The sequence below is a fragment of the Carassius gibelio genome, chromosome B14, assembly GCF_023724105.1.
Source record: "Carassius gibelio isolate Cgi1373 ecotype wild population from Czech Republic chromosome B14, carGib1.2-hapl.c, whole genome shotgun sequence".
NCBI classification, from domain to species: Eukaryota; Metazoa; Chordata; class Actinopteri; order Cypriniformes; family Cyprinidae; genus Carassius; species Carassius gibelio.
The window spans coordinates 7,858,629-7,878,583 of record NC_068409.1 but is presented as its reverse complement, the minus strand read 5'-3'; the positions used below and the strand labels follow the sequence as shown (position 1 = coordinate 7,878,583).

General features: G+C 40.3%; 1 protein-coding gene across 2 annotated transcripts in view; it reads right to left on the bottom strand.

Annotated features, from left to right (window-relative positions):
• Positions 1-4,721: 4,721 nt before the first annotated feature.
• Positions 4,722-19,955, bottom strand: part of st3gal5 (ST3 beta-galactoside alpha-2,3-sialyltransferase 5) — a 42,413-nt gene continuing 27,179 nt past the window's right edge. The window contains exons 2-7 of one of the 2 annotated variants that reach the window (XM_052575105.1): positions 15,779-15,890; positions 15,552-15,669; positions 12,573-12,907; positions 11,103-11,289; positions 10,866-11,024; positions 4,722-5,543 (exon numbers count right to left, since the gene is read on the bottom strand). In XM_052575105.1, the coding sequence (XP_052431065.1) occupies positions 5,289-5,543; positions 10,866-11,024; positions 11,103-11,289; positions 12,573-12,907; positions 15,552-15,669; positions 15,779-15,882 (1,158 nt within the window). In that variant the 5' untranslated portion in view covers positions 15,883-15,890 and the 3' untranslated portion in view covers positions 4,722-5,288. Of the gene's footprint in view, positions 5,544-10,865; positions 11,025-11,102; positions 11,290-12,572; positions 12,908-15,551; positions 15,673-15,778; positions 15,891-19,955 lie in introns of both variants that reach the window. The other variant, XM_052575104.1, reaches the window with a different exon arrangement.

Below are 19,955 nucleotides of genomic sequence, written 5' to 3'. Positions count from 1 at the left end.
AATGCAATAAAATGCAAAAATAATTAATTCCTATGTTGAAATTACTCTTTGTGCAAGGTAGAGAACAGTATTGTCTTTATTATGGTGTTTTTATATATTACTAAATTGCATGTTTAATATCTAAAATCACTAGTGACATGGCATTTCAACTGTTTCATGAGAATGACCCTATTTCCATCTAGACTACTGAGTGAGTGTGTGCATTTCAACCTGTGCCTCTAGAAGAACAAGTATGTGAACCACATCACTGACCCACAAACTGAATAATTATAGACCGCTGACTAGAAGCTGAAGACTCAACTGCATTCACTTTACACTTCTGTTTAATGTGGTAAACTACGTGACATCTAGCACTCATTAGATTTAGAATTATAATTAGTAGAAATAGATGAATAGCTGTTAACATTTTATTGTGATGCTCCCAAACAGACATTCAGCTGACTAAAAATGTGCAATCTACTGTACACACCAGCTAACTCTAATCAGAGAATTAGTAAACTGTTAGGTTAGGGTTTGGTTTAGCAGAAGAAAATGAGATTTTTACTTGCAGAGTGACTGGTATTCAGATCTGGGTAGATTACTTACAACGTGTAGGTAATTACTCATTTACTCATTTTAATTCATGTAATCTGGCAACTTTTTTAGATTACGTTTAGATCACTTTTTATCAAACTTGTTCTAAACAACACATTGATACAAAAAAGGAAAGAGAAAGAAAATATATATTCCATGTTTTGATGTCAACAATATTGTTGATAGTGAATAGTGAGTTCATAAAAAAACTAAAAATGAATTCAATTATTAAAATGCCAGATAAAATCAATTTAAAGACCTGTCAGTGTGAGATTTAAGGGGTGACAAAAATGTTTGGGTGTCCCTGCATTAAACTCAAATTAATAAACATGAAAACAACAACCACACGGCCAAAGTCTTCCAGGTTTAATCAAAAGAAAATATATGAATAATTGACTGCCGTCATGTGAATAACGTAGTCTTGTAATCCATAAAAGGAATTATGATTACAAGCATTTTAAAAATATGAAATATATACTCTAATTAAGTAGTACATATTCTAAACTTTTGGAATCTGATCACATGTAATCATTACTTCCCAGCACTGAATCAAAATCAAGTGTGAGCAGATATTAAGCAGACAGAGTTTCTGACGATCAGTATAAAGTGTAAGTCTGCATTCTTAGACATAATTCTGCCATCCTCTAGTTATATCTTCTGTAAGTGATAACAGTAACCAAGGCACTGGTGTGTGTGTGTGTGTGTGTGTGTACCATTTAAAGGGAATTTCCCCTCACCTAATAACCATCACATCAAATGAAATGATCATCAACTCTTGTCCGAGGCAGGAATGCCTGGGTGTTCCTCCAGGGCTGAATAAACAGAGTGTTATGTCATCTATGTAGTACTGGTTTCCTGCAGTGCTGTCGCTCCTGACTCTCACGTGTTGTGTTTCTCTGCTGATAGGAGAGTTCAGAAGGTTTGTAATGAGATGATTAGCAGTAGTGGAGCAGCTGTGGCAGAGCGGCACACATGAGAAGCCAGCAGGCATGTGAGCTCACACACTCCCCCCGTCCCGACCCATCAAAGCCAGACAGCAGATGTTCTCAGCGCTGCTTGGGAAGTCCTGCTGGCACCACTTGGGGCAGAGGGCAGGGGAAGCACACACTCCTGCAGGAGATAATCCTGAAATAAAGATGGCACGCTCATCACTGTCTTACGCAGCAGCTGTTATAGAGGCGAGGGGAAACAGGAGGCCAAGAGAGAAATCCCTTTGTCAAGAAGAGCCAGTGAGTCTAAGGGGAAACTGATCTGGCACAGCAAAAGCTTGAAAAGCACAGAGAAATGCTCATGAAGAACCGCTTCTCAATATTATTAACTCGTCGTTATCTTTAGGTCATGTCCCAAAACCATTCAAGCTGGTGGTTATTAAGCATCTTATTAAGAAACCAAAACTAGAACCTAGTGAACTAGTAAATTATAGGCCTATTTCAAATCTTCCATTTATGTCTAAAATTTTAGAAAAAGTTGTGTCTGCTCAATTGAGCACCTTCCTGCATAAAAATGATCTGTATGAAGAATTTCAGTCAGGTTTCAGGCCCCACCATAACACAGAAACTGCACTTGTTAAAATTACAAGTATTCAAGGGCAGGCTCTAAGATGGTTTAGATCCTACTTGTCCGATCGCTACCATTTTGTTTACTTAAATGGGGAGTCATCTCATTTATCACCAGTATAATATGGAGTGCCACAAAGATCCGTCCTAGGTCCCCTTCTATTTTCAATATACATGTTGCCCCTTGGTAATATTATTAGAAAATACGGAATTAGCTTCCACTGTTATGCTGATGATACTTAGCTATATATCTCAACGAGACCAGATGAAACTTCTCAATTATCTAAGCTAACAGAGTGTGTTAAAAATGTAAAAGATTTGATGACCAATAATTTTCTCCTATTAAATTCGGATAAGACAGAGATATTAATTATTGGACCAAAAAACACTTCACAGAATCTTGTAGATTACAATCTGCAACTAGACGGATGTACTGTTACTTCCTCTACAGTCAGAAATCTGGGTGTTATATTAGACAGCAACTTGTCTTTTGAAAATCATATTTCCCATGTTACAAAAACTGCATTCTTCCATCTTAGAGACATTGCCAAGCTACGAAACATGTTATCTGTTTCTGATGCAGAAAAGCTAGTTCATGCATTCATGACCTCTGGACAGCACGCCAAATATGCATACCATACCTCAGCTAATTATATGTAAGCATGAACTCATGAATAGGCAGTTGTTGGTGACCTGCCAAAACATTAGACTGTAGGAGGAACCAGATCTGAACATCCTGACCCGTGTGGGACTCACAAACAAGCCTCATTCACATCACTGACACAGTTAAGGCATTCATTCATCTATGTTTAAAGTCAGTATTATCTGCTGTCCTTAATGCACACACACACACACACACACACACATTTACATATGCATGTAGTACAAATACATACATAACTTAAATCGAGTGATTACTGCTCAATAATAAATGTGTCTATAAGCATTTTTATCTACTTACATTAGTTTGATTATGATTTAGTTCATGTTTTAAGGTTATAAGTGGCAGAAGATCATATGTCTGGACAGGGAACATGATGAACAGCTCAGCAGTCGTCTGGTGTTGTGAGAGTGTGTGAGCTCACACACTTCTGTGTGCAGTAACAACTCTTTGAATTTGCTCAAAAAGAACAAATCTACTAGTCACATTTCTTTGGTTGTTAAGCTGTAATAAATTCAACTCTTTTAGTGAAAACATCAAAGATGTCCGTTAAAATTGTTTGAAATAGCATGGAGCATTGGAGTCAGATTATTAGTCATTAAAACAGACAGCTACTTCTTTTTGAGAGTATCTATTATCAAATGATAGGACAAAGAATTAGTCCACAGAAAAAAAAGTCTATTTATTTTATGTGAAGAGGATCCATCTGTTAAAAATAAATAGTATTTCAGAGAAATGTGCACAAAATATTTATTGTGTTTTATTGATATAAAACATTTTATGTACAAAGTAGCATTATTCTGGAGCCGTGTTCTGCTCTGAATGTAGCAGTTAACCTCACTTGACGATCTTGTGTGATCATACGGTCTGATTATGATCAGCTGATACTGCCAGGAAAACAGAGAGAGAGAGAGAGAGAGAGAGATGCTGAGTTGGCTGTTCAAAGTTCACATAGTTTACTTCCGTTCTCAGAGCATCTGTCCACCACGTCAAGATCTCTCGCTGCAGTCTTTGAATGCATCATGTCTTCTGTCTAAATGACAGCACTCAGAGACGGAGTATCGCTCTTCTTTACTGATCTTACCACCTCACGTGAGCAGAAGTCTGAAATACATGCACATTTCCTAAAGTGACTTTTTCAAAGAATCCAGACCAATTTGACAATGTATTTTTACAGGTCCTATGCTGTGCAGGTTTCCTTTAAAGGTGACATATCATGAAAATCTAACTTTCTGTGTTCAAGTCCTATAATGGTGCATCTACCAACCCAGAAAATGTGTAATAAAACCCAATATATTTTTTGATAAGCCTTTCTCTGCAAGTTTGTGAAAAAATGAGCCACTCATTTTTCACGTTTTTCATGTCTGCAAATTGAAGTGACACCAATAGCATAATATTTAGTACCAGGAATGTGAATTTTAGCAGGGTTACCTTGCCAAAAACCTGTATTTTACCCGCAGAACATGAATTGACACTGTTCAGAGTCCCAGCCTCAGAGGAGACGAGAGAGCAGTGGATTTATTGATTTATTTACTGTATATTACACTGCTGCCGCACAGATAAAGTAAAGTAAAGCATTAAAACACAGAAACGTAAAAGTGTGACCCCATTCATATATATGTGGCTCAGTTCCAGCACAGGCCTTTAAAGGCATAAAAGAAACCATGTCATAGACAGAAATGCTGTGAACTTCACCAAAAGTGGTTCCACAATATCAGGAAAATCCCACCCACCTGTCTGAATACTACACAGTTCTTCTGCCATTCCAAGACTACTGCAGTTTAATGATGGATAAATGAGAGAGAAGATCAGTCTGTACAGAATAGACAATACACCCTCATTATCTAAGAGATAAGTCTAGATGGGACTTTTATGGAAGTTTAAGTTTGTTGTAAATCAGTGTAGATATCATTGACAACTGAAATCCATGGTCTCTGTAATATGAAATGCTTTATCAACATCACAAAATGACTTCAGTCAGTAATATTTCTCCATTACTTAAAATGACCCAAACACATTTGTCTTACAGACAGTTTGCTGCATTTCTGTGACCTCAGTATATAGCAGATGAATATGCTTCTCTTTACTAGACTGTTCAGTGGACTATCTACAACAATCTTTTGGAAAAGTACAGTTATGGCACAAACTATAGATAATACAGATAATATTAGCAAAAAAATACATTACATTATTTTGCATGTTCAAACAACTAAAATCTGCTCACGTTTTATTGCTTATTAATATAAACATTCACAAAGAAAAAAATGGGCACTGATTTCCTACAAAACTGATTTAAATAAAATATTTTACTTTGGCAAAATAGCTTTTTAAAACATTTATTTGAAAAATTTTAAAAACAAAAGTTTAATCTTAAACCTTTACAGTTTTAAACATGGTGAAATAATTCATGCATAGTGCGTTCAGTTATTCCCTCATTTTGGTGAAGTCTTCTTCACATGTGCCACTGAGAGAGTCTGTTCCTCAACAGAGCACAGTCATCATGAACAGAGGGGGCAGTGAATTCCTCCCGTGAGGTCGGTGATAATGCCAGACATCACCAGACTCTTGAGGAAAGCCGTCTCGGTCTGAACATTATGCGTGACTTCCTTCAGCATGGATGACATGAGTCTGTGGTCATAGTAATGCAGAGGAGCGTGCGTCTGGCTGAGGTTATAGCCAAAGCCTGCTAAACTCACCTCATCACACAGGTATGTTGCCAGATTGAGCGCAGACACCCCTAACGTAGGGACATTCTGGAGAGGAAACACAATTTAAGAATTGATTTTAAACACACACACACAAACAAACACACACACACTAGATGCTATGAAATATTTCAGGTCCTTCCTCGGAGGAATTGGCCAGGGAGGGGCTATCGCGAGGAGTACAAGATGGGGTGCCATGTGCAACGGGCATGCTGCGCCAGGCTCCTCGACAGGATTGGCATGTCAATTGCCTCGAGTTGCTAGCAGTACGTCTTGCTCTGCACCGCTTCAGGGCCCTGCTGAAGGACAAGCACGTTCTGGTCCGTACAGACAACACTGCTACTGTAGCGTACATCAACCATCAGGGTGGTCTACGCTCCCGCCGCAACACTGAGACATGAAAGTACGCGTCCTTCAGGTCGATCGCTGCAAACCAATCCATCAGACGAATGCATTCAAAAATGCGCTTGGGCGTTAGCATCTTCAACGGGAGTCTGTGCAGAGCTCGGTTCAAGGCACGCAGGTCCAGGATTGGCCGTAACCCACCTGTCTTCTTGGGTACTATGAAGTAAGGGCTGTAAAAGCCGGATTTCATGTCGGCTGGAGGGACCGGCTCTATCGCGGCCTTTGCCAGCAGGGTCGCGACCTCCGTGCGCATGACAGGGGCATCTTTGCCCACCATCGTCGCGTTGACCCCCCGAAACCTGGGGGGACGCCGGGCGAACTGAATCGCGTAGCCGAGCCTGAGCGTCCGGATGAGCCAGCGGGAAGGCCTGGGGAGCTCTAGCCAGGCTCCCAGGAACCGAACCAGCGGGGTCAAGGCGGCGGGGTGGAAGCAGCAGTGGGCCGCCGGGGCAAGATGTGTCTGATGGCCTCAGACTGCTTCTGGGCCGCAGAGAACTGCTGGGAAAAGCTCTCTACCGGGTCGCCGAAGAGGCCATCCTGGGAGACCGGGGAGTTGAGGAGCTGAGCCCGATCAGACTCCCTCATGTCTGCCAGGTTCAGCCATAGGTGGCGCTCCTGGACCACCAAAGTGGACATCACCTGACCCAAGGAGCGCGCAGTGACCTTCGTCGCCCGGAGAGCGAGGTCGGTAGCAGTGCGCGCCTCCTGAAAAACCCCTGGGTCAGCACCGCCCTCGTGCAGCTGCTGGAGCAGCTTGGCCTGATAGACCTGAAGTGAGGCCATGGCATGCAGGGCAGAAGCGGCCTAGCCCGCAGCTCTGTAAGCCTTGGCCACAAGCGTGGATGAGAACTTCCAGGCCTTGGAGGGCAGCTTGGGACCACCACGCAAAGCGGAGGCGCTCTGAGGACACAGTTGCATCGCAACAGAACGCTCCACCGGGGGAATCCCAGCATACCCCTTGGCCGCCCCGCCATCGAGGGCAGTGAAGGCGGAGGAAGAACCAGAACAGTTTCGGGCAGTTAAAGGTGCCTTCCATGAACTAGTTACTTCCTGGTGCACTTCCGGGAAGAAAGGAACCAGAGGGGGGTGCTGGCGATCCGCATGAGCAGCCCCCAGGAACCAATCATCCAGCCTCGAGGGTGGAGGATTCCACTCAAGCCATACGGTCGACATACGGTCCTCTTCGCGAGCCCCGAATGAGATGTCAGGAGCCTGAGAGGGTCCAGCAAACTCATCCGGGAACTCGACTGGCTGCGGCGTATGTGAGGGGGGTGTGGCCCGAGGAGGTTCGCTCGTCAGGGAAGCCCACACGGTAACCCTCAGATCACTCTGGCCACCAGCCGAAGTAGCTCTCTTACGAGAAGAAGAGCTAGAACGGGGTTTGGCAGAGGGCACTCTATACCTTTTAAGGTAATTGAGTCTCGATCTCAACGACGAGATGGTCATGTCCCCGCAATGAGAACATGAGCCATCCACGAACGCAGTCTCAGCGTGCTGGAAGCCCAGACACGTGACACAGCGATCGTGACCGTCACAAGGAGCAATATATCGACCGCACCCAGACACACGGGCGAAATGACATCTTTAAAAAGACGCAAATCGGCCTGTATCTCTTTTGTGAGAGAAATTTGTCTCTTTTAGAGTTGTTGAAGCGCTCAGGGGAATGCGGGAGCTGTCGCAGGAAACCCAGACGAACCGCTGTCACACCAACACCAGCTCTTGTTTGTAAACACTCCGGTGATTGCAGCAAGCGATTGCTCGGCTCCGAAGCGAAAGCTTGAATGCGAGTTGCTCGCGTTGCTTCTTATATACCCGCTCTGCGGGGCAGAGCTCGCGATGCAAATTCCGCAGACCAAGGTACCTTGTGTAACATTGGCTCGTTTTGTACAACTCGAAGGTGATTGGGCTCTCGGGTGAGATCCCATTCGTAACGTTGAACGTGACCGATTGAAAGGGAACTAAAGTACAATTGCGTTGCAGCCGAACACTTTTTTTACGGTGCAACAGGAAAAAGAATATACGTTTGGTAAAGGTTATTCTCCGTGTGTGAATATAAGAGTTACTAGTGTTTGAGCAAAGAAGTAAAGAAGAGGTTTTTCTGTTTTGTTTTTTGAATTGGGTATTTTTCAAGTGAACTCATTCCCTCTTGGTTATACGCAGCCAGCGAGGTATGCGTATTATGTTTGTATTTCCCGAGTGTATTTGCATTTATTTCTTTATGGTTTATGTGAACGTGTTTCTTTTACATTGTCATATTTTAGTTTGACGGTGGAATTCATTGACGATTAATAAGATGGCGGAGAGAAGGATGACAAGTGAAATAAATACATCAGTAACCAGAACCACGGTCTCGTTTATTTCCTGGAGGGAGTGATAACCCGGATCCTTCTTCTACACAGCCATGATGTTGTAATTGATGCAGTATTTGGTCTGGCATTGTCATGTTGCAAAATGCAAGGTCTTCCCTGAAAGAGATGATGTCTAGATGGGAGCATATGTGGATCTAGAACTTGGATGTACCTTTCAGCATTGATGGTGCCTTTCCAGATGTGTAAGCTGCCCATGCCACACTCACTCATGCAACCCCATACATCAGAGATGCAGACTTCTGAATTGAGCGCTCATAACAACTTGGGTTGTCCTTGTCCTCTTTAGTCCAGATGACATGGTGTCCCAGTTTCCAAAAAGAACTTCAAATTTTGATTTATCTGACCACAGAACAGTTTTCCACTTTGCCACAGTCCATTTTAAATTAGCCTTGGTCCAGAGAATACGCCTGTGCTTCTGAATCATGTTTAGATATGGCTTCTTTTTTGCCCTATAGAGTTTTAGCTGGCAATGGTAGATTATATAGCCCAATTATCAATTTCTAATTTTTTTATTAAATTGTATTCATGCTAATTACAAATGAAGTTCCATTAAATATATTTTGTAAGCCTACATAGGGATTTTTGATAAAAGCATCTGCTAAATTACTAAATGGAAATGTACATGACACCCATGTCTGGTTGTTGCCCAAAAAGATGGGTTACATTTCTATATTTGTATGCTTTTAGCCTGACCCTGGAGTTGGTTCACCCTCCGTCTATGACTCTAACAGTCTGTCACAGGCAATTCCACTCACATATTTCATCAGTTAATTTCTTAAATTAACCTTTGACTATGTTCTGTCCTGCCATCCAGTGTTGAATTAAAAAAAAAAATTGGCCTGATGACAAAGTTACTTGCCGACCCCTGGTATGCTGCTAAAGCTGAATGTTTACAAACATTATGAAAAAGTCATTAGTTTTTCTCCACAACAAATATTCAAAGTTAAGGCTATGCATTTAAGCTATAAAAACGTCAATCCAAAAACAAATTACTTGAAGGTGAAACTGAAGCCTACCTCTGTAATTCGGCATGAATCCAAATGTTTCCATATTCACACTGTATCTGGATGCTATAATATGAACAGGGTTCCCATTCCTTGATGAACTTCAAATTCAAGGACCTTTCAAGGACTTTCCAGGTCCAATACCCTCAAATTCAAGAACTTAATGTAGGGACACATTTCAAGTGAGAGAGAGGTTACATTGTGTTATTTTGTAAGATACATTGATTTGAGTTTTCATGAGTGATTGAGTTTTCATGAGTTTTCACTATGCAAAAAAAAAAAAAAAAAAAAAACATTTTGGCCATATGGTAGAGATCTGATATTCTATTTGTTGTATTTCTGTTTTGCATAAAACTGAAGAATATTCGGTACATCCTATACTGTCTTCTAAAATGATCTGAGATTAATTTTTGCATGGATTTTATTGAAAAAAGCTTAAGCTCATGTAACCAGACGTTTTAAGATATATGAACATGCTTTTAAGTTTTTCTTGCTTCATTGGTTTACATTATCTTAACCAGCAAAGCAATGCAACATTGATTTCTGGGTGTGTCTATGAAACATAAAGGTACCATCCTAGTAGTTTTGTGTGCGCATGAACCATATTTTGACTTTTTTTTAGTTTTATATTTTAGTGGGTGTGGGCGGGGCGGGGTGGGGCGGGGCTGGGGTGTGGTTTACTGGTGGTTAAAGTATTTCCCAAAGTTGTGCAATGATAATTTCCCAAATATCAAAACTGAAAATATGTAAATACATATTTTACAGTCACTGTTATGCATATTGATCATAAACACAGCTAAGGCTGATTTATACTTCTGCTTCGGACCTACACCGTAGCCTTGAACTCAGGTTGAGAATGAGGAGAAATGACTGACGAGACCATGCTGGAGTATTTGCTGCTCAAAAGATCCTGAACTCATTGACAAATATCTGATCTTGTAAGATGTGCTCACTTTACACAGAGCGCGTGTAATCACGAATTCGAAAGGGAAAATAAACAACGCAAACACTCATTCAAAAATATTTAAAAACACCACATCCTGAGAGCGGCTCCCTGATGGCCCAATGTATATACAATATTAGAAAGACTGGACATGAAAATCACGGAGCAAAACACATGTTGCGGGAGCAGGCAATAATGGTCAGAGATTCAGTCGAGGGAGATTAAGAAATCAGCCTAATCCTGGACATTTTGGGCAAATAAGAAATACCGTCTGGATGCACTTTTGTAGGTCCAAAAAGAGGACATATCCAGGGAAAAAGGGACGCATGGTCACCCTATGATTAGAAGTATTTTCCTTTGTGAAAACTGTTTATCAAACTGTTGTGTAAAATCAGCACTCTTGCTGTGAGATATTGCTAACTTACATCATATGATTTATATAAAAAGGTGATTTTTTTGTCTTCATTTCTAGAATTCTAGACTCATATAACTGCATTCTAACAGATTCCATCATGCAGTCAGTCGTCCTGTATCATGTTCGTCAGACACTGTAAGATGATGGAATGAGGTTTTGCGTTAAATATGTTCAACATTTGAACACGTAAAACCTAAATATATCCCCCTATAAAAGAAATGAAAAGCATCCCACCTGGTCCCAGTCCGAGAGTCGCTCTTTTACACTGGGATAGTGAAGCAGATCCAAAGCTGTCTCTCTAATAATCTCTGGATTCAGCAGACGGTACTGGGAGGCCTTGAGAGGGAGACTCCCTGGAACACTCTGCCAGAAATTCATCCAGTCCCACAGCGACTGAAATTGGAAAAGTTAAATCTGACATTCAGATATACTGCCCTGATCAAGTAAATCATCTGCCTGATGCACACTCACAACGGACGTCTTGGTAATCATGGCACGAAGCCAGTGGAAGTCAACAGACTTATAGATCACAGCCACAAATCTAAGATTCGAATCCATGTCTTCCCAGACCTTCGGGGAGCCCTCAGGATAACTCATCCTGATGGAGGTGCGGTTCCCAACGTCTGCACTGAAACCTCGCACAGGACCGCTGTTCAATCTGCACACAAACAACAGTCCTGTATATATATATATATATATATATATATATATATTAGGGGTGTAACGGTTCACAAAATTCACGGTTCGGTTCGATACGATACACTGATGTCACGGTTCGGTTCGGTTCGGTTCGATACGTTTTAGATACAGCAAAATGTAAAAACATCTCAACTTTTCAGAATGCCGCAAGCGCACCGCGGGTCATGTGACAAGAACCAACCAATCAGCTTCATCCTTTCCCGTAACAACGTTGAGAGCTCAGCCAAGATGAAGGAACAGCTGATCATAGTTGTATATGGATTGCAATTTTGAAATAAATTCAGTAGCAGAGCTACTGCAAGCGATTTTTAGAGCTGCAAATCCATTTATCCTTCGCTGAAATTTCCGCGTCTCATGGAGAGAGCACGTCATTGTTGCTTAGCAAAGACAGACGCCTCAGGAGAAAGACGCGCTTAGCGTTTTCCATGCGTTTTTAGGCACGATATGTGAACGGCCCCTAAGGCGCTCGCTCACTCAGCACGCGCTGAAGGCTCGTTGCAAAATGTCTAATGCATTTAACAGACCAGAAATAAAAGATCCTAAAATAACCAACAGGTCTATAGTGTCTAAATGCTGCAGGGATAGTTTGCTGCATGCATGTTTCTCCTTTTTTTCGTCTTTTCCCAGATAGTACTGACGCATATATCCCAGATATTCCCGCTGTTTTTTTTTTTTTTTTTTTTTTGTAATCCCGCTCGTGTACCCTGTCATGTTGCAGATGCGACATACCGTTGTTTATTTATCCACCACTCTCTTGCCATCACCATTATAGCTTAAAGGGAATCCAAAGTGCACCCAAACACCAGACCTGTTGGTTATTGGAGGATCTTCTCATTTCTAGTCTGTTAAACGCATTGGCTATTTTGCAACGAGCCTTCAGCGTGTACTGAGTGAGCGAGCGCCTGCTGAGTAGCCTAACATAAACATATAAGATGGTGTTTTTTTCTTCTTCGGGAGTGTCAGGGGCGTTGCCTGTTACGTTGTTTGGGTTATTGGGCTACCTTGTTGAACGCATATCATTATATTTCTTTCTCTCTCTTTTTTTTTTTTTTTCAAATATAATTAATTACTCCAACGAACCGTTCGGTATACATAATGCGTACCGCGTACCGAACCGAAAGCGTCGTACCGAACGGTTCAATACGAATACGCGTATCGTTACACCCCTAATATATATATATATATGCAAACTCACATGCACACGCTTTAGGTAAAATCAGACAAAGCAGAGCAGATTCTCACCTGATGATGGTATCAAACTGGTTAAAAAGAGGTCCGAGTCCTAGTCCTTTCAGTATTCCTCCATTTCCAATCACTAGACATCGACGACAGTCCCTCGCTCCACGTCTCTTCTCAGAGGAGGCTGGTAGGAGTTCCAGGATCTCCTGAAGATAGGTCTCCATGTTCAGGAAACCAAACGGTAAGGGATACTGGAATATTTGTTCATTCAGATGAGTGTTGTCCAAGAAGGGCTCTAGCACTGGTGTGGAGCTGTAATGTTCAGCCACCATTCTCTGCCGGGCAAAAGAAGGTCTGCATTCTTGGGCCAGTATGTCTCGGACATAGGACTGGACACGCTGTAAGTGAAAATACACTGCTTAATGCATACACACGTTAACCCTACTGAAAAGTGAGTTTTGAGCAATTTAACGGCATCAGCCAACATAGAAAATTAATTTCATGCTTTGGCAATCATGGACAGGCGCTAGTCTGGTTTAGATCCTACCTGATATTGCTTAAAAGGGGTCATATAATGCAATTAAAAACAAGAACAAACAACAAAACAGCAATGCATTTTATGAACGACTGGTTCATAGGTTTCCTGAACCTAAGAGAGGAGATCATTCTGACTTTACTACGACAATCTGCTGCTTCTGAATCAGCTACTGTAATTATGCTTTGTTATTAGTTTAAGTATTTGCATTTGAATATCCCCATGTTAAGAAATAGGTGATAAAATGTATTGTGTAAAATTAGTGTGGTCAAGGTAAATTTTTCATATTCTTATTTGACGTTTAATATCTCATGAAAGAAATAAGGTAAGAAAAATTCTACTTGTGCAGTTTCATATGCGTTATAAATTCACGAGTAAAATCAGATATAAATGACGAAATTATAGTCTTTTGGGCTCTTTTTAATCAGAAGAATATGCTCTAAATATTGTTGTCATATTTGCTCAGCGCTCCTTAAGAGTTAATCGAAATGATCACAGTCATTATTTAGCTGAAATTCTAAGCTTTAAAATGATACCTATTTGTGTTATTCTATTCAGGGGTTGCGTTGTAATTCGTTTTTTTTTTTTTTATGTGGAAGTGTGTGGAAGGTGTTAAGCTAAGAGTGTGCACTTTAAGCCCTGAGTCCAGATATATATTGGCCTAACTATATATAAAAATAGTATTAAAAAAACTTTGAGACTTTTATTTGGCTGATACTATGGGCTCAAGTGCTAAAACATATTTTCTAAATACAACCAAATTACAAGCAATAGCAGAAAAAAAATACAATAGAACAGACAAATAAGAGCTTGGCAGGTTTTTTTCAGTAGGTCTTTTTTGCAAGTAATTTAATTATCAAATTAAAATGACACTGCATAGTCTTAACTGTAAATATTAAATATAGATTATCATTATTAAGGTTACAAAAGTTATTCAGCCTCACCTTGTACCTTTGGAAGTTTTTAAAAACATGAGAATGAAATGAGATTAAAAGATTTCACATGTTTGTGGTAAGGCACAGACATATACATTGCCTATTTTTAATATATATATTGATGTTTAACTTGTCACATCGAAACATTGTTGACATTTGATCAACTGATCATTACATCCCTATTGTTTAAGTGCTATGGTAAGACTTAAGACACAGTTATATCAAAATAAGTTTATATAGCGCATATCTTCACTTCTGACATGGGTTTGCTAATGTAACTGTGGTTTGATATTAGACACTCATTCAAGCGCTCATTCACTCATTTAGTGCAGTTCAACATAAACTTGCATATAGTAAAAACAAACAGATCTGCATTCAATCATTAAACTTCTGGCAGTCACTAAAACACCTGCATAATAAGTTTATTTTTAGAAATACTCCATGCTATATTTTTGAAAACAGAAATTAGAAAGAGCAAGGAATCAAATGTTTTCTTATTTCTATAATTTTCCATGCAGTAGTGTGCACTTCTAACAGAGCTGAACTTCTGATCTTGACACCAAAGCAGGCACTGTGCACAAACTGCCTACTGTGTGACCTCAAGTATTACACTGTGCTGTTAGCTTAGGCTTCATCAGAGCAGACACGACTCGTCCTCTCGCCCTTCAAACAGGAACTGACAGCGTGCCTGCAATTCTCCAGAGAGGACTATATACTGAGCTCCTGGTCACATCCTTCAGTTCACTGAACTTCACCATCATCATTTATCAAGACAATAAAAAGAACTAAAGAAGTCAATCACAAAAAGCAGTTATTTTAGGAATTTTTAGATTTTGGCAGATTTCGTTATGTAATTTTCAACACTGTAGAATAAAGTCATAAAAACTATAAAATATCACTCATATCATATCAGTTAATAATTAAACTCATGTATAGGCACATAAAAAATTTTGAGAAGCTATCTGAAATTTAACAGTCGAAAGGAAGCACAGTTTTAGGAGTTCATGATTTCTATCACAGGAAATGGGAAGTCGTGGCCTAATGGTTAGAGAGTCAGACTCGCAATCGAAGGGTTGTGAGTTCGAGTCTCAGGCCGGCAGGAATTGTGGGTGGGGGGAGTGCATGTACAGTTCTCTCTCCACCTTCAATACCACAATTTAGGTGCCCTTGAGCAAGGCATCGAACCCCCAACTGCGCCGCAGCATAAATGATGCCCACTGCTCTGTGTGTGTGCACTTCAGATGGGTTAAATGCAGAGCACGAATTCTGAGTATGGGTCACCATACTTGGCTGAATGTCATGTCACATGATCAGGTTGGAAGAGACGGATTAGATGTGGGTTTCTCAGAATAGGCTTGGTCACAAGTTCAGCACAACTCTATTAGCAACAACAGAACTTGAAATCATAGTGTTCTGCTTTTATGTGCCAGCAAACAGAGTCTGAATTTGGCACCATGAATACCAGACAGTCAGACAGAAGTCAACAGAAGCTAAGTTCATGATGATCCCGGACATGGTGCAGATACTTCCTGAATCTGATGTAAAGACAATGTAAAAGAAAGACAGATTCACCTTTCTATAGACGGGGTCCACCGGCACCTCCACAGGCTTTGGGTCCGAGTGAAAGACAGGCAGTTTCAAAAGAGCCAGCGAAATCAACACCAAGCTCAGAAGAGGAATCAGCAGCCTTCTGCTGGAGTAAAAAAAGGGTCTGTTACTAAATGTGCTCAAACTTACAGCATCAGTGACATGACACTCTCAGGTGAATTCCTCCTAGTATTCTCCTGTCCTGTGTTTACCTGGGTTGACACTGCCTCTGTCTGACGGCTCTCCACATGGTAGCAGAGCATTCAATCCTCTCTTCACGTCTGCTGCCTTCAAACAGTGGTGCACGCTTCCGCATGTGGTTGACTGCACCATAAAAGCAGAAAAAAAAACAAGTTGTTTACTTAAAATAGCACACAATGCAGTACTGAAACAAATGCTGAATACAAGGCTCTCAGTCCTGTTAGCAAACTGTTCAATTCAGCAGTTCCTCTTTAATCAGAAGACATATTATAGTGCTCTTCAGAGCAAGTCTATTTGCATTTTGGGTTGCAATAATGAGAATTCTTTCCTGAAAGTTATGAAATAAAACAAATTTTCCAATGCAGGTTTACGGGCATTTTTGATCAACAGGTAAGCATATTAATAAAATATTATTTTATGCAAATGAGATTAGACTGTATCATTTTTATTAAAGGGGATACTGAAATTATTCTGTCCCAGCCACTGTTATTTTCTGACAAGAGTATCCTACTGAACCAGGATAATATAATATAATATAATATAATATAATATAATATAATATAATATAATATAATATAATATAATATAATATACACATTTTAAAAATAATTTAAAGGGGCGGTGAAATGCTATTTCATGCATACTGAGTTTTTTACACTGTTAAAGAGTTGGATTCCCATGCTAAACATGGACAAAGTTTCAAAAATTAAGTTGTACGTTTGAAGGAGTATTTTTGTTCCCAAAATACTCCTTCCGGTTTGTCACAAGTTTCGGAAAGCTTTTTCGAGTATGGCTCTGTGTGACGTTAGATGGAGCGGAATTTCCTTATATGGGTCCTGAGGCACTTCTGCCGGAAGAGCGTGCTCCCGTATAGCAGAGCACTGAGAGCACAACAGACTTCACTGATCAGAGCCAGAGCGTCGCGAACAGTCACAAAAGAAGTGTGTTTTTGGTTGCCAGGGCAAGACAACCCTGCACAGATTACCAAAAGAGAAACAGCATTAAGGGACCAGTGGATGGAGTTTATTTTTACAGAGCATCAACGGAGTTTTGCAAGTGTTTGTGTTTGTTCCCTGCATTTCGAAGATGCTTGTTCACAAGGCCCAGTTTGACGACGGATTTGTGTATCGTTTATTTCTTAAGGATGATGCAATCCCAACGAAAAAGGGTCACGATCGTGTGTTGGAACCGCATGCGGTGAGTAAATATCAATACTTCAAATATCTCTGCCTCCTTGTTAGTGCTTCCGCCTCCCCGAGACCCGGGTTCGAGCCCCGCTCGGAGCGAGTCGTTGCTGCTGCTGCTCTCGTTCAGTTTCAGCCTCTGGATCTGATTCTGGATCATAAATAAACGTCTGAATCTGACTGACTGTTAGCCATGGTTTGTTTTGGGTGGTTTTTTCCTCACGGTAATGTCACAGCTTCCAAACGCTCTCAACGCAAAAGCCTACTTGCGCTCGTGATTCTTTAGCTCCGCCCACACGTCACGCCTCCAGCCGGTCGTGTTTTTCCGGGAAAAATCGGTACAGACTATCTTTCTCTTATGAATATAATAAAACTAAAGACTTTTTGGAGTTATGAAGGATGCAGTACTACTCTATAGGTACTCAAGATTAACAGGAGATTGAGTGAAAACCAGCATTTCACCCCCCCTTTAAATGTTACATAATCTTTTGGTCATTTACATTTACCAATTTTACTCAATGAAAGAACTATTCATGAAGGAATAATTATATATATATATATATATATATATATATATATATATATATATATATTTTTTTTTTTTTTTTTACTTCTGGCATTTCTAGAGGAGGAGTGCAGTGAGACCTTCAGAGGTATTAAAGCTCTTCTATCGGGATGAATGAGTTCTGAAGGTGTGAGAAGGGGACTTCTGCTTTATCATTTCATTGCTGACATCAGTTCACACACCACTGTCTTATGAAATACAAAAGATGAAGCAGAAGATGCTCCTCAAATTATAAGCACGTTGCAACATCACAATGACTATACATTCCCCCCATCCATGATTTTAATAATCATTAAGAAATAATATCCATTTCCTTGTGTTTCTTTAGAGGAGTGTATTCATTTATGCCAAGTACTGTATATAGACCCTTAACAGTTTTTCTCAAATGCTAAAACACATTTCACAAACGTTTCCTCCATGTTCCCCAATGTCTAAACACAACACCCTTTTCTAAAGCTACATAAACAACCACACCTGCTCACTTCAAAACTCAAACTTTCACACCAAAAGAGCAGCTCGAAGCTTCCAAAAATCCAAACACTATACACATCATTACACACTACAGCAAAACAATTAAAAACACAATGCTCAATTTGTGAGAAGGTTCTTTGTTTCATAATAATATTTTTAGAAACTTTACAGTAATGGGTGTTCGTAGATCTCTGCAGAGGATTAGGCATTTAGATTTGGGAGTTTCATATGAAGAGTATAAATCTACAGTAAATTCTGCATGTACACTACTATAACACATCTAAACGCAAAAACAGAATCTATTGCACACAACAGTACTCGCACAAAACATGATCAGGGTGTGAAGTTTTTTTATTTACTTTATTCACACCACAATCACTGTGCGGCATCATGTCGCTGAGCTGCATCAGGCCACATTTTTATGCAGATGACACCATTATTTACTGCTGTGCTCCCTCTCTTAAACAAGCCATTGCACATTTACAGAATGCCTTCACTGTGGTTCAAAACACGTTGCTACAGTTGAAACTTGTGCTTAATGCAGAAAAAAACAAATGTATGCTCTTCACGGGCACTCGGAATAGACCACTGAATGTTCCTTCAGTGATTACTCTTGACGGACATGAAATACAGACTGTTACAACTTATAAGTATCTTGGAATTGTTATTGATGATTGCCTGTCATTTAAGCCTCATGTTCTAAAATTGGGTTTTTACTTTCGAAATAAGCTGTGTTTTTATTTTAATGTTAAAAAACGGTTAGTGGCATCCACTTTTTTATCTGTGTTGGACTATGGTGATATATTATATATGCATTCATCTGCTCAATGCCTTCAAATGATTGACGCAGCCTATCATGCATCACTGAGATTTATTACTAATTGTAAAGCTCGCACCCACCACTGTGAGCTGTACTCTCGTGTAGGGTGGTCTGCTCTGGCCACACGGAGGCTTTGTCATTGGTACATATTTATATATAAAGCTATTCTTGGTGTGCTTCCATCCTATTTATGTTCACTTCTTATGAAAAAAAGTGCTGGTCATTACTCTCTGCGTTCTCAGGCTGTTGTCTTGTTTTCTGTCCCACATATCAGTACTGAGCTGGGTAAAAAGGCCTTTGTTTATTCTGCTCCCTTTACATGGAATTTGCTGCAGAACAACTTAAAACTTAGTAAATTGATTCCATTGAGTGTTTTTAAGTTAAGAATGAGATGTTTTGAGTTGGACTCCCTCACATGTCAATGTTTTTAATTGAGATTTCATTGTAAGTGCATAATTGGCTTTCAAACTGTTTCTATTAATTAATATTTTATTTTCATGGTTTTTTGAGTGTGTGTCTTTGTACGTATGTAATGATGTGATGTAATTCAGCTGCCTATCTTGGCCAGGTCTCCCTTGCAAAAGAGATTTTTAATCTCAATGGGCTTCTCCTGGTTAAATAAAGGATAAATAAAAAAAATAAAAATAAAAAAAAAACATCACCTCATCCACATCGCAGGCTATATTGTCTCTTGCCAGGCACAGCGGGAAAAACGCCCTGGAATGGCGAATCCATCCTTTGAAGGCCTCCACTGGGATGTCAACACAGGCCAGCTCCATTTCCCTTAGGAGGTTCTCTCTAGTTTATGGTTGTCTGTCATAAACCTTCCATCTCCACGATGAGAAGAACTCCTCTATAGGGTTCAGGAAAGGGGAGTAGGGTGGCAGACAGATGTTTAAAAAGTGGTTACTGTTGGTGGTGAACCACTCTCTGATTTGGTTTGTTTTGTGGAAGCGTACATTGTCCCAAATGATCACATAAATGTGATGTGCGGGCCCAGGATGGTGTTGTTGGTGGTCCAGGAGGATGTCTTTTAGCTCCTCTAGGAAGGTGAGGAGACGTTGGGTGTTGTAAGACCAAAGGACAGCATGCCGGTGGACAAGCCCCTCCAAACCCATGGCCGCACAAAGAGTAGCATTCCTTTGTTT